The sequence below is a fragment of the Aureobasidium melanogenum genome (genome assembly GCF_000721775.1).
Source record: "Aureobasidium melanogenum CBS 110374 unplaced genomic scaffold scaffold_11, whole genome shotgun sequence".
Classification (NCBI taxonomy): domain Eukaryota; kingdom Fungi; phylum Ascomycota; class Dothideomycetes; order Dothideales; family Saccotheciaceae; genus Aureobasidium; species Aureobasidium melanogenum.
In genome coordinates this window covers 803,219-817,070 of record NW_024470063.1, presented here as the reverse complement: position 1 = coordinate 817,070, position 13,852 = coordinate 803,219, and the positions used below count along the sequence as shown (strand labels likewise).

At 45.0% G+C, this 13,852-nt stretch overlaps 4 protein-coding genes across 4 annotated transcripts; 2 read left to right on the top strand and 2 right to left on the bottom strand.

Annotated features, from left to right (window-relative positions):
- Positions 1–3,469: 3,469 nt before the first annotated feature.
- Positions 3,470–5,147, bottom strand: M437DRAFT_49631 (general substrate transporter; the record flags this gene model as incomplete). Its single annotated transcript, XM_041021863.1, has 5 exons — positions 3,470–3,612; positions 3,669–4,154; positions 4,210–4,548; positions 4,597–4,778; positions 4,831–5,147. 5 exons carry the CDS (start codon positions 5,145–5,147, stop codon positions 3,470–3,472), a joined length of 1,467 nt encoding a protein of 488 aa, XP_040879671.1.
- A 619-nt stretch (positions 5,148–5,766) lies between these two features.
- Positions 5,767–8,566, top strand: M437DRAFT_49706 (alpha-L-rhamnosidase; the record flags this gene model as incomplete). The annotated part of the gene is made up of 2 exons (XM_041021881.1): positions 5,767–6,376; positions 6,426–8,566. 2 exons carry the CDS (start codon positions 5,767–5,769, stop codon positions 8,564–8,566), a joined length of 2,751 nt encoding a protein of 916 aa, XP_040879670.1.
- Positions 8,567–8,660: 94 nt separating this feature from the next.
- On the bottom strand, positions 8,661–11,398 carry M437DRAFT_49590 (OPT superfamily oligopeptide transporter; the record flags this gene model as incomplete). Its single annotated transcript, XM_041021856.1, has 8 exons — positions 8,661–8,718; positions 8,771–9,051; positions 9,109–9,398; positions 9,454–9,631; positions 9,686–9,949; positions 10,001–10,282; positions 10,334–11,011; positions 11,060–11,398. The coding sequence occupies 8 exons, from the start codon at positions 11,396–11,398 to the stop codon at positions 8,661–8,663; spliced, it is 2,370 nt and encodes a 789-aa protein (XP_040879669.1).
- A 1,444-nt stretch (positions 11,399–12,842) lies between these two features.
- On the top strand, positions 12,843–13,830 carry M437DRAFT_75751 (uncharacterized protein; the record flags this gene model as incomplete). The annotated part of the gene is made up of 2 exons (XM_041026477.1): positions 12,843–12,865; positions 12,912–13,830. The coding sequence occupies 2 exons, from the start codon at positions 12,843–12,845 to the stop codon at positions 13,828–13,830; spliced, it is 942 nt and encodes a 313-aa protein (XP_040879668.1).
- Between the last annotated feature and the right edge of the window lie 22 nt (positions 13,831–13,852).

Sequence of the window (13,852 nt, the reverse complement as noted above, 5' to 3'; positions counted from 1 at the left end):
GTAGGTCTTATTATAGAACCTAAAACTAACTAAACTTATTCTAAAATAGACTAGGCCTTATAAAATCCTAAAGGCGCATTAGTTAAGTACGTATACCTTATAAACTCTTAAAGGAAGAGTGTTACGGCATTTAACTTATAGTAATCGGCTTATAAAAGCTAATTACATAAGTGTAATAAGCTTTTAGAACTATCTAAATCTATTAGTAGAGAAGTTATAGGTTAAACTAACTAGTTTATTAGTGCTTAATGTACTAGATAGCGAAGAATTAATAATCCCTAATGTTAAGACTTAGTCTACTTTATTAGAAGCTAAGTAAAGAAGACTATAGAACTTCGCCTTAGGATCTAATTATTATCTAGGTGCACGAAGATTCCTAGTAAGGGAGGAAGAAAAGGTTATAAGGACTATAACTAAGGTCGAAGACCTCGAAATCTTTTATAGCGTCTATAAGTTAAGAAGACTAAAAGCTACTAGGAAGTCTAAAAGCTAAGAGGACGCTTAGATAGCTCTAGTAGAGCTTACTATCTAAGAAGCCCTTATAAAGGTAAATAAGCGGCATAAGTAATACTAAGAAGAGGTATTATAAAAGAAAATTAAAGACGGTAATAAGCTAAGAGATAAATTTAGCTACCGCTAGTAGTAGAAAACTGCTATAATAGAGTCTATAAACATAGAAAAGGACTTAGTACTAATTATAACTACTATAATAGACGTCTTAAAGGCCTCTAAGGCTACTAAGAAGAACTAGTATTCCTTATATATAAGAAGAACTTCTATAAAGAAGTTTAGAACGTAAATTAAATAAGGAAATGTTAATTATAAGCTACTTTTAGCTACTAGTTGTCTATAATAAGGTAGAAGGCCTAACTATTAGTATAAATTAAAAAGAAAAGAAGGTTAGTAACATTTTGCTACCTTAAAAAGATTATAAAAACCTCTTTATAATAAAGGAAAAACCCTAAAAGTTAACTAAAATCATAGTTACACCTCTATAACTATATCCTTAATTTAAAACCCTTCTATAATAATTACTCTAAAGAACTACTAGAGCTACGGCTATAGCGAGCCTTTTAAAGGGCGATGTACTCTATCTAGAGATAGTATAGAGCATAAGCACGCATAGAGTTTGCGCCTAGAGCTACCTATCTATAAGGAGTTAGAGTAAGAAAGTTATAAGGACTTATAGAACCCTTATTAAAGAACTTATAGTCTTACTTATAGATAGCATTATAGATCTAAAGGCGACGAGTAGTAGTTAATCTATAGGCTAGGTTAACTAACATCTTAAATTAAACTCTAATGTTTCTAGAGGACTAGGTAGGAGCAGTATTAAAACTTTTACGCTAACCGCTAATGCTATCGATAATGTAGTTAGCCTAGCGTAAAGGAGTAGTAGCTCTAAACTAAGCTATAGTTATATGCTTAGGACTTATAGGCACGAGAGGAGAACTAATAATAGAAGCCGAGCTACCGCGAGTATAACTTAGTGTTATAGGTCTAGGAGTAGCTAGAGATAGACTTACACAAATAGGAGAACCTAGATTTAGACTACCTATTAATTCTATAACTAAAGAAGGAGTTACACTTAAGCTTATAATACGACGATAGTTAGTTATAACCTAACGAGGAATAGGCAAAATAATAACCTAAACCTCTTAACGACGTCTAGGCTTAAAAGTTATAGAAGAAGTTATAATAGGGGCTCTTAAAGGACTAAGTGCTTTACTACTATAGTAGGAGCAGTTCTTATAGTAGTTAGAGAAGGTATAGTTAGTATAAGCTCTAGAAAAGAGTTCTCTATTAGGACTATTAATAGTAATATAGTTAGTAAAGCAACTAGAACCTTTCTTATAGTTATAGTAGGCATCGTTTCTAGAGTTAACGGTTTTGCTATAAGAAAGATAACTAAGGAAGGATATTAAGGCATAAGCACTAGTAGTTTTATATGTATCTAACTTCTTAGGTCTAAAGACTAGCTTGTAAATAGGCTCTAGAAGTTAACGGTTATTATAATCTAGGAAGTTTTTAGCTATAACTCTAAGGTTATAGCGTTTACCTATATTAGCTAGGGCTAGAGTAGATAAGAGAGCCTAAATAGCAAAGTAGAGATCTAGTTTACGCGACTTTTTGCCTATTATAGAAGTTAGAAAAGGCTATAACAAGGTTATAAAAGTTAGAAGATTTACTTATAAGCATCGTCTAAGTCCTTCTTTATAGTATAGTATCTCTTAGGACTACCCTTACCTAAAGGCTTATAAGGAGGCTTACTACTACTATTATCGCTATACTTACTAGTTCTAGTAAGAGAACTAGTAGTAGGGTGCATAATAGATACTAATATTATTATAGAATATAAGGAAAGTAATATAAAGAGTATAGAAAAGCTATTATAAAGCGTACGCGTAGTAGAAGCAAGTTATAGGTAATAAGAAAGAGAAGATTAGTATATAAGTAATAAGATATTACTATAACTAATAAAGAAGAAGAATAGTATGTAGGAGGTAGTATAATATATAACTATTAAAGAAGAAAGAAGAACTAGAAGTACTTAAGCAAGTTTAAAAAGCTTAATTAAGTTAGATATTAATATTATAGAGAAGGTTTAAGCTAGATAGGAGGGATGGTTTTATACCTAGAATTTTATAAGCTAGTAACTATAACTCGGAGTTATAGGTAACTAAGGCGTAAAATTAAGAAGTAAGAAACTTAAAGCATGCTTTTTATAATACTAGTAGGTAAGAAGTTAGAGCATGCTATTATTATAAGGAAAGAGTATATAAAAAACGATCTAAGATCGTTATAGAAGTTACTAGCGCTAAGGCTACTACCTAGCTAAGTAAAATTAGATATAATAAATATAATAAAGGAGGATTAAGAAATTAGAAGAGACATAGGAAGATGTAATAGATATTATAGTAGGAAAGAAGATTCTAATAGTAGGTTATAACCGATAGAAGCAGATTTCCTAACTACTATTAGAGTTATAGATAGAAAAGTTGCCTATAGCTATAATAAGCTATGTAACTAAGGCTTCTCTAAAGTCTAACTAATTGTTTCCTTTATATTATTAATTTTTATTAATACTAGCGACAATACTAAAGTAGGTGCTTTAGTCTAAGTAGGGGAGGATGTTATTGTAAAGCCGGAGTAAGCTATTACTTAGCGGATTTGGTATATAATCGTGCCGTGCGCTAGTAGTCTAAAAAATCGAGTTCCTTTGGCAATTATAGTACCAAGAACTTTGACTCCGCTATGACCCTGGCGCTTTGCGGACTTAGCTCCGGCTAGCTCCTTGTCTACACCCCTTGTTAGTGATGGGCTTGGCTCCGTCAGGCCGCCACACTGAAGAGCAGAGTAGATGATAGCAGGCTTTCTTACAGCAGAAGTCTCTTACGTCTGCTACCGTATACTCTTGTGGGTTTCTGACATGCTGCGCCCTCATCGTCAATCAACAACCAATAGGAACTCAGTACTTTGCAACATCCTCAACAATCTGAACATTGTTCTTCTCCATAGCAATAGCGGCGCCCTTGGGGTCTTCCAAAGCGTGGGGCACCAACTGATCGCCGAACAGCTCATCCATCTGCTCGAGAGTTTTACCCTTGGTTTCTGTAAAGCGCCGTCAGCAGGAGTTTAGAAAACGTCAAAGATTGGCTGTAACATACCAGGATAGAAGAAGATGTAGCAAAGCATAGCGACCATGTTGAAGGCAAAGAAGACATAGAAGTAGCGGAAACCAATCGAGTCCAGTGCTTGAGGAGTGAATTGAGCAAAGATGAGGTTGAGTGTCCAATTCGTGAACGTGGTTGTCGCATTTCCGAAAGCTCTGACCTCGACAGGGAAAATCTCCGCGGGGTATACCCAAGAGATGATACCCAGAGGAGTGTAGAAGAGTGAGAAGACAAAGTTCATAGCTACCATGGCACGAAGCATGTTTCCGTTGGTAGGGTCAAGGTGTTGAGACATGGCGGCATTGCAAACCAGTGCGGCTCCAAGACCAAAGGCAGATATTATGAGGGGCTTCACACGACCGAATCGCTCCAGTGCCCATAGGCCGATGCTGCAGTAGACGATGGACAGCGAGCCACTGATACCGATGATCATGAGCGAAGTTGAGTTGCTGATACCAAGGATCTTGTAAATCTCCGGACCTTCGAGGACAATATCAGTCATCCATGTCAGGCTACATATGTGGAACAGACATACCGTAGTAGTTGATAACGTTGATGCCACTAAGAGGTCCAAAAGCTTGAACACCACAACCGAGTAGAAGACGCTTACGCCAGCTCGGCTTGGTGAAGATCGTGCTGATGGACGTTGAGTTATTGATACGATCGGCCTCGATGACATCCCTGATCTCACGGAACTCTAATTCGATGCGTTGGTCTGTCTCTGCGGTTCCGTCGTGATGTAGCTTCTGGAGAACTGCTCTGGCTTCATCATATCTATCTTTTTCGCAGAGCCAGCGAGGACTTTCTTGCAGGAACCAGATACCAACAACAAGAATGGCGGCGGGAATGCACTGGAACGCAAGAGGGAAGCGCCCTGGTTGATGTCAGACGGACCAACACGAAATATACCTGCTTGACTCACATGAGAAAGGCCCCTTGACGTGCTGACATCCGTATCCCAGCCACTGAGCAACAAAGAAACCCCAAGATAAGAACCACTGAAGAGCTCCCGAGAGTGCACCTCTGAATCGGGACTCAGAGATCTCGGCAGCATACATAGGAATGGTAGATGTGAGCATACCGACAGCGGCGCCTGCGATGAATCTTGAAGGGCGAGTCAGTAAGGTTGAACTCCTTCTATCTCTAAATGTCTTACCTTCCAGCCATAAGCATAGCCATATTGACAGCTGCAGCTTGAAGAATGCACCCAAGCAAGGACACAATCGAACCTGCAGCGATGGTTCGCTTGCGTCCTAGACGATCGGCAAAGATCATGTTGATGATGGTTCCTAAGACAGCACCACCCTGGAAGGTTGAGACAATGGCACCAGTGGTTGTGCTATCCGGATTGTGGAAATAGTCCTTGAATGTGTCAAAGGAAATGACTCCTCCGATGATACCAGAGTCATAACCAAAGAGGAAGCCTCCGATGGCGAGAAAGGAACTTGACAAGATGACTGTCGCTTTGCCCATGATTGATAGAGGTCTGGCAGAGGATATGCTGGGGAATGATCTGATGCATGGGAGGATCTGCAGAGACTTAAATATACATGCTTGGTAACCCAACCCCATTCCCCACAGTTGGGTGCCACGGGGAATGGGGAAAGAGCAAAGAGGTGGAGATCTGGAGTCAGACCATCTCAGCTTGATCATGTGGTGGTGGAAGAATAGGGCAAAGAATATGAGGGTTGTGGGAATCTACTCCATGCAGATACGTTAGAGTTGACTCGGCAGGAGTCTGAGTTGTCTGGATTGCGTGGAGAAGGTATAGTCTCCTAGATGTATCGCCAAGAAAGATCTAGCGTTGAATATGTGCCCTAGAAGCGCGTCTTGAAAAGGACAAAGCGTCGGGGCATCTCTTGCGAAGTTTGCGACTAACGACCGGTTCGCTGCATCTCGCGCGAGATGAACCCAATTTTTGTTCCCTATCGGCATATCTTCGAACCGCAACAGCCGAGCATCATAACCAAACAGCATACCTTAACATACAGAAGACGGCATGCGGAGTGAGAAGGAAACTTTTGATCCGCGACTCTTGCCCCCATCGCATCCTGGCGATTCCCCCACGTTCCGGCAGTCATTTTCGGACATCATGAAAGTCGCAAGCTGTGGCATTCACGGGTTTCACGAGACCATTGGTCTCGATGTCGATGAGATACGTGTATTTTGGGTTTTGGAAAGCGCTGAATTTGCTGAGCAAAATGCATATCGAGTTGTTATCTCCGACTCAGAACAGGGAATAGCAGCTGAAATAGCTTCGGATTTCCATGCCGCCTTTGATTCTGGCAGAGTCTGGACTGACCAGCAGCGGAATGTCCTCTGCAGACCTAGTGGTGGATTTCGCTCAACATGCACTTACTACTGGAGAGTCACAGTGTGGGACCGTAACGACGTCGCTACTCACTCAGAGGTACAGACCTTCTTCACCGCATACCCACGCTCTCAGCTGCTGCCGCCCTACTCTATGAACCAGAAATATATGCCTCATTCCAGTCTGATCTTTCGAACATGGTTTGAAGATTTCGAGAACAAGTGGAAAGCTGTCTGGATAGGTAATGGTGGTGATAAGCCACTGTACCTTCGCAGGGGCTTCAGCTTGGCTCGCAAACCATCCAAAGCTATAGCTCTCGCTTCAGGTCTTGGACACTTTGATCTACACGTGAACGGACAGCCTGCCTCTGACCATGTCATTGATCCTGGATGTAAGTCTGATCATACATCTGCATGTTGTGTCACACTGAATCTCTGTAGGGTCAAATTACCATCGCACGGTACAATACGTCGGCTACGACTTGACAGCTCATATGACAGCCGGAGAAAATGTCCTCGCAGCGCATCTGGGCAATGGTTTCTATGCCGGTAGCGGCACAGAAGAAGACAGGTTCTTCTGGCCAATGTACGAAGACAATACTTATGTTCGCTATGGCAACGAGTTGTGCTTCTTTGCTGAGCTTCACTTGTTCTACGATGATGGCACCCACGATATCATACACACCGATCCCTCATGGAAGGTCCGCAAGAGTGCGACCACGCTTGCTAACATTTATGCTTCCGAAACGCATGACAAACGTCTATATCCCACCAGTTGGACATCCACAGGCTTCGACGAAAGCGAGTGGACCTTCGCAAAGCCCTTGACCGGACCTCGCGGACTGCTACGCTATCAGAATCAGCCTCCTGTTGTCCTGCATGACAAACTTGAGCCCAAATTGATTTCAAGTTCTCGTCCCGGTGTTGTCTGCTTCGACCTTGGACAAAATGCTTCAATCATGCTTCATCTGTCTGTGGAAGGACCAGCTGGCTCTGAGATCATTGTTCGCTACTCTGAAACAGCAAATGCTGACGGAACAGTTCTGATGCCCGATCCATTGTTCAAGGACTTCGAGACCAAGGTCTATTCCAAGATCTACTTGGCTGGAACTGGCGCACCTGAAGATTGGCGACCTGACTTCTCGTTCACTGCTGCTCGCTACATTCAGCTTGAGGGTGTCGCAATGGAAGAAGGACAAGGACTTCCCGTTGTTCGCTCTCTGTATGCGAGACACATATCCTCTGCATCTACACGCGTGGGGTCAATGAAGACAGACAAGGACGACGTCAACGCATTGATCAAGGCATCGCATTGGTCACTGTCGAGCAACATATTCAGTTACCACACCGACTGTCCGCAGATCGAGAAGTTTGGATGGCTCGAAGTGACACACTTGCTTGCTCCTGCTTCGCAATACATCTTCGGAATGGAAGCCCTATACACAAAAATCATCTATGACATGATCGACGCTCAAGAGCCAAGCGGCCTTGTGCCCACCATGGCACCAGAGATCAGATATATGTGTGGCCCTCTACACGACACAATATCATGGGGTGGGGCTGTTTGCTTGCTGCCTGAGCTACTTGTGAAGTATTACGGCTCCACATGGGTTATACCACAAGTCTATCCCGCCGCTGTGCGATATATGGATTACATGAAGACCAAAGAACGACTTGGAGGCCTAATCGAACATGGTCTAGGAGACTGGGGTCGTGATATTGCCTGGGGTAATCTGCAAGCCAACATTGAATCAGCATACTACTACAAGTGCCTGCAAAATACTGCAATGATGGCCAAACACCTCGGCCACATTTCAGAAGCTGAAAAGTATGGAACTTGGGCCGCACGTGTCCTCGAAGTCTACAATCGAGAGCTTCTTGTTACTGATGACGAGAATGTGCCATACGTTTACTACACCTCTCGTGACAACATTGGTCAAAGGGATTGCCAAGCTGTCGCTCAAGCCTACGCTCTACAATCCAACATGGTACCTATGCAGCACATTGCTTCTGTTCAGCGCGCCTTTCTCGCCAGCGTGAGCGACAACCGCATCCGTTCGGGCGAACTTGGACTCAAATGCATCTTCGAAACCCTCGTAGATCTGCACCGCCCCGACATTGTTCTAGCGATGGCAAGACAAGAAGAACACCCCAGCTACATGCGTTTCCTACGCAGAGGAGAAACCACTTTCCTTGAATTCTGGCAAGACGAATGTAGATCCAAGAGTCATGACTTGTTTTGCACGATACATGAATGGTTTTATGCTGGTATCCTGGGGATCAGACCCGATGAGGACGCGTACAAGACGTTCAGAATCGAGCCACCTTATGATTCAGAATTCAAAGACGTGGAGGGTCATGTTAACTGTCCTTATGGCAAGATTCAGGTCAAGTTCAGCCAGACTGATGAGAGCGTGGCTCTGAGCCTCTCGGTTCCTATCGGAACGCAAGCTTCCATTCTCATCCCAGAAAACTTCAAGACCTCGATTGATGTCGTCCGAAGCGACATGGCTGTCACGCCGGTGACAAGTGAACAATATCTAGTATTGAAGAACGGCAGTTATTCTATCATGTTCCGATAGAGAGCTCAACATCACGTCGAAGCAATACTCAGATACCTTTCGAATCCCTTCTTCCTGTTCTCCCGATAGCATTAATTTTAAATTTTGCTCTCATCTAGTCTGTCACGGGGCAGTGGTCATAGTTTCCGTTGACATTATTGCCAAACCAAGATCTGCCGCATCGTCAGCACGAAGTGATCCACATGATAGCGGACCATTACTCACGGGAAAGGCTTTGGACTGCCGGCAGCACCGAATACTGCAAAGGACAGGATGAACAATGCCAACAAGCTAGCACCGTCCATGGCGCCAGTAACCAAGTACGAGTAATCCTTGAAGATGCGGGGTTTGTAGTTGCGCAAGTAGAACTGGGTGTAGAAGCCAGCGATCAGTTGGCTCAGAATGACACAAGTCTGTGACTGATTGTATGGGATGTACCCAGCGTAGACGAGCAATTGGGGCATATTGATGTCGTAAGTCGAGAATTTGCGTATCCTTGGGACAAACTGGAGCGACGAACATGTCAGTGATAAGGTCCTTGACCATACGAAAGGACAGAATACCTGTGCAAAGATACGATGAACCAGTACCACACCAGCGCCAACAGCAATACCAAGCGGTACCGCCGAGTACGTTGTGCCGGTCTTATAGAGGTATTTTGCCAACGCCCAGGAGCTGGCGTTTGTGTTATAAGACTGTATAGTAGCGCCGCTCCACGAGGAATCGCCGTTTCCGGAAGTCAGAAGCTCAGCGTTACCACTGACGATGGATATCATGACGGCATAATTGATGAACCCGCCCAGAACAGTTCCGTAGATCTGCGTAATGAACATGACACGAGGAGGAATCTTGACTATGCTTCGGATCAGATTGCGTGTAAAGGAGTCTCCGTCTGACCATGGACTTACGATACTCTCCCATCTTCAGATCGTTGCAAAGGTTGACAGTATTACTGATGACATTATGAGACCAGGCAGCGAAGTACATGTTACCCACAGGCCGGCCAGGGAGCGCTAAACCGGCGATCATCTTGGACAAGTTGTTGGTGGCAATGCCATTGCCAAATCGAGAGTAGATCAACGCACTCTAGAGTTCAATTAGGTCAGATTAGTCTTGTCTGGTGTAGTCGGAGTTACTTACGAATGGTGCGATGATGATTCCAGAGATCAACGAAACAATGTAAGCCCATACTGGCATGGTGATGTTCTCTTTGATGACAACAACAAGTCCCAGAACGAAGCTGAAGACGAGGACGATCATGTACCACCACCATGGTACTTCTTTATAGTGCTTCACCATGTGCTGGTGGTGACGGTCGTCGTATCTTCCTGCTTTGGCACTCTTGTATGTACGCTTGATGTCGCCGCCCCAGAAGAGAATTGTATGAGCAATGAGAGCACCGATCTGATACAATCATTAGCTTCCTGATTGGATGCATCGCGATACTGTACTCACTGCCGCGTTCGCCATGAACATTGCGTAGGCAAAGCTCCCGGTCAAACGAGGAATTCCATACTTCTGTAGGGCGTCTTCGTTCAAGATTCCGCCTTGGAAGACCTTGGAGATGGGATATTTCTTTCCGTTCTGTGATCTGAGCTGCGTGGACATGAATGGCTGCGGTTTAGCTTCCCAGGCATTGGTGTAGTAGATCGCTAACATGACCATCATGCAGATGAACAAACCGATTGCCATATGAGCTTGTAAAATTAGAGGAAGAGAGGTTTGGAAAGAAGTGATCTGTACACATTCTAGTCAGTGTCAAGACACAATCAACGAGAGAGCACTCACGTATTGCCAGTCGAACGACAGAGAAAACATCCCCAGGCCTTCGTTGTTGGTCGCACCGCCAAACAGATTCGTGAGTACTGCAGCTTTTTCGCCTGTAGCCATCATAGAAGCCAAGCAAGGTACGGAGACCGAGTTTAGCCATGGGAATATGTACGCAGGGAAAAACTCGTAGCAGAACATGCCAACGAATGCATACCAGAAGTAGCGTAGTGGCTTGGAATTCTTTACCTCTTGCCAATGCAAGCCTTGAAGTGTCTTGACGGTTGGCAGAGTACTCCAGTAAACAGCTTCGACATGCCAGACTGCAATTGGACGTAGTAGACCGCAAAGGCCGTATCCGAACAGACCGATTGAGATCATGGTCAATATCACAGTTGTGGGGCTGATGGGGAGATCATAGAACAGCTTCTGCGCCGCGAAAACCATCGAAACAGCCGTAGCGTTCGAAGCGGAAGTGGCAGTTATTGCACACACGGCATGTTCTTTCAGCCCGAAAGGTCCAGGATTGATGAAGACAAGAAAACATATCCAGAGTGGTGGCTTGCTTTCGCCGTTGCTCGATCTCCACCGTGCCAGATGACGGTCACCACGAGGAAGGAATTTTGCCCAGGTATTACCAACGAAGTAAGCGATGAGGACGATGAAAGTACCTTGAATGGTGATAGATGTTGGTTTGAACTAAGGGGTATCAGATTGCGACCGGACTAGGTGCTTGATATGACTGACTGTATAGATTTGGTTCATGACGGCTTGGAAGGCTGAAAGGCAGGACGCGAGGAAGATGCCACGAAACGTGACCGACGGATCGCCATCGTCGCGTAACGGAAGCAAGTGGACAGCTGCATCTGCTCCAGTGACAATGATCTGATCTGGGTCATGCTTGTCGTTATCGCTGGCGCTGTCTGGTGTCTGCAAGACAGTGATCTCGGGCTCTTGTGCGCCTTTCTTGTCGACAGCATCATATGCTGGAGTTGGCAGAAGTTCGTATGAGGATATTTGGGTAACCACTGGCGTACCTGGGCCACCGACGGGGTTGCTAGAATCGAGACTAGATCTCTTTTCCATCGTAGAGCGCGTGATACCGATAATATAAGTTGTAGAGAATCTTTATACAGTGGTCCGGCCCGTGAGAACCCTTTATCCTTTTTGTAATCACTCCACGGGCCTGCTCCCTTTGGGCTTTTCGTATTCGCCATCGACACTCGAGATAACGCAGGGCATCGTGTGATACTGAAACCGATAATCTGAACCTTGTGATAGGTGGATGATAGGGGTAGTACAACGAGGGTCCCAACAACGAACCATGATCTGCAGACTGCTTTGTCCAGTGCTTCTAAAGCATGGTATGGCGCGATGCGACGTCGGGTAATTAAGCGCTCGCGAAGCTTCGTCGGTTGTGATGCCTAATATCGGCTTGGAGCTAACCACTTCGAGAAGGTGTGATGGCTCGAGACTCCAGAGGAGTGGATAGTGGATAACGAAATAACATCGTTGTATTGTACCATAATTCGAAATAAGTCTTCATTGCACCACTTGTTTGGAGGTCAAAACACACGATGTGACATTGCCAGGTACATCAAATATCCACGGCCATCGAGTCAACTGCAACGGGAGGTGCATGCTGCAGACCAATCCTTGATGAAAAATCAGCTTTATCAGATCTCGCGGCTCCGTCTGAGAGAAGCTCTTATTATGTGGAAATCTGAAGGGCGACAGAACAAAGGGGCTGGGACGAAAGCCAAAAATCGTGTGCGACAAGCACTCTGTTCCCATACTCACCAGGTGAGATGCGCTTGATCCTACGCTTGTAAAGTGTCAGTATGGAAAGAGCGTTCTCATGCATCAAGAAAGACTAGTTACATATCGCGTCCAATATACCAACTATGGTTATTTTAACTGCCTGAAGTAAGCTCGGCACACATGCTCACGTCAAGCAAGATGAAGAGCTTGTTACACGAGCTCGCTTTGGTCGACGACATCCGCGACAAGATTGGCGACGCAAGTGGGGTGACGGATCACAGTCCCTTCGACAAAGTCGCAGCCTCCAAGGTTGACAAGTCCGACTCGACCCCGCTAGATGACCGTGTACAAGGCAAACCAGACAAGGCTCTTTCAACGCGCAGCACACTTGCGCGACGATTCTATGCGGACCTCGGCCCGAATACTTCACGCCTCTGTGTCACAGCTAGTGATCTACTATTGGAAACATGTTGAACCACATAGTGAAGCTTCGTGCAACTGATTGCGTGCCTATTAAGGGCTCGGAAAACGCCTAAATGTCTTGCCAATGATGCCAATTGTGTCTAAGCTTTGACAAGCTTGGAATCTTCTGGACTCACAACGACATTGTATGGGTCAAACACGCGTCACTAAGGCCAGATCCAGCAGTGCTTCTCTCCTGGTCTTGGCTCAGTCACCTCTATGCTATCCAAGAAGCCGACTCTACACAGAAATAGCTGAAATGACCTTGTCAATCTGGACTGGCTGACGTGGCGCCAGTTTCCTCCAGATGGTCCTGACAGAGCAGACTATGTACTGTACCATACCATATCTCCAGATGCATTCGCCTTTTTGCAAGGCTCGTGTATCTGCTTTCTGGCCTTTATCGCATTGCTGGTGATCAATTCGACAATCTCTTTGGGCTTCATGTCTTAGCAGATAGCCCGTCCATATGGGACGATTGTTACCAATCCTTCATACGCGAGGTCCATCCTATTTCTATGCACTCGCACAACGACTATTCGCAACGTATACCCCTTTTCGCGGCCTTGGGCTCGCGATGCATCAGCGTCGAAGCCGATGTACACCTTCGCAATTCTGACCTTCTCGTTGGTCATAGGTCTTTACATCTCCACCCTAGCCGAAACTTGAGGACGATGTACCTGGACCCCTTGGAACGCATGCTAAGAGCTCGGAACACCAACACAACCATCGACAACTGGCAAGGAACCTACCGTCATGCTAGCAACCAAACTGTTGTGCTTCTTATTGACCACAAAACCAAGGGAGAAGATACATATGCTATGTTATCTACACAATTGCAGCCTTTGCGTGATCTTGGCTATCTTACACATCGGAATGGCTCCGCGAGAATTTCGCGGCCCTTGACGATTGTCGCAACTGGCAACGCCCCTTTCTACAATGATGACAACTATCGAGATATATTCTTCGATGCTGATCTTAGTCGACTGGATTTGGTACACGACGCAGCGGATCACTATCTTTACAACATCTCAAACTCATACTATGCATCTACAAGATGGAGCAAAGCGTTGTCGCGAGACGCAAGAATCTCGCAGAGTGAGATCGCATCTCAGATCGAGTCGGCGAAAGCCAGGGGTCTGCTAGCACGGTATTGGGATGCACCAGCACGACCGCCTAACATGAGATATTTTATTTGGAGAACATTGATCGAGAAGAACGTCGGTGTTCTGAACATGGATGATATGGGAACTGTGAGAGACAGGGCAATTGGTTGGGGCAGTCTCCGTACCTGATTCAGCAGGAACAGGGACATCT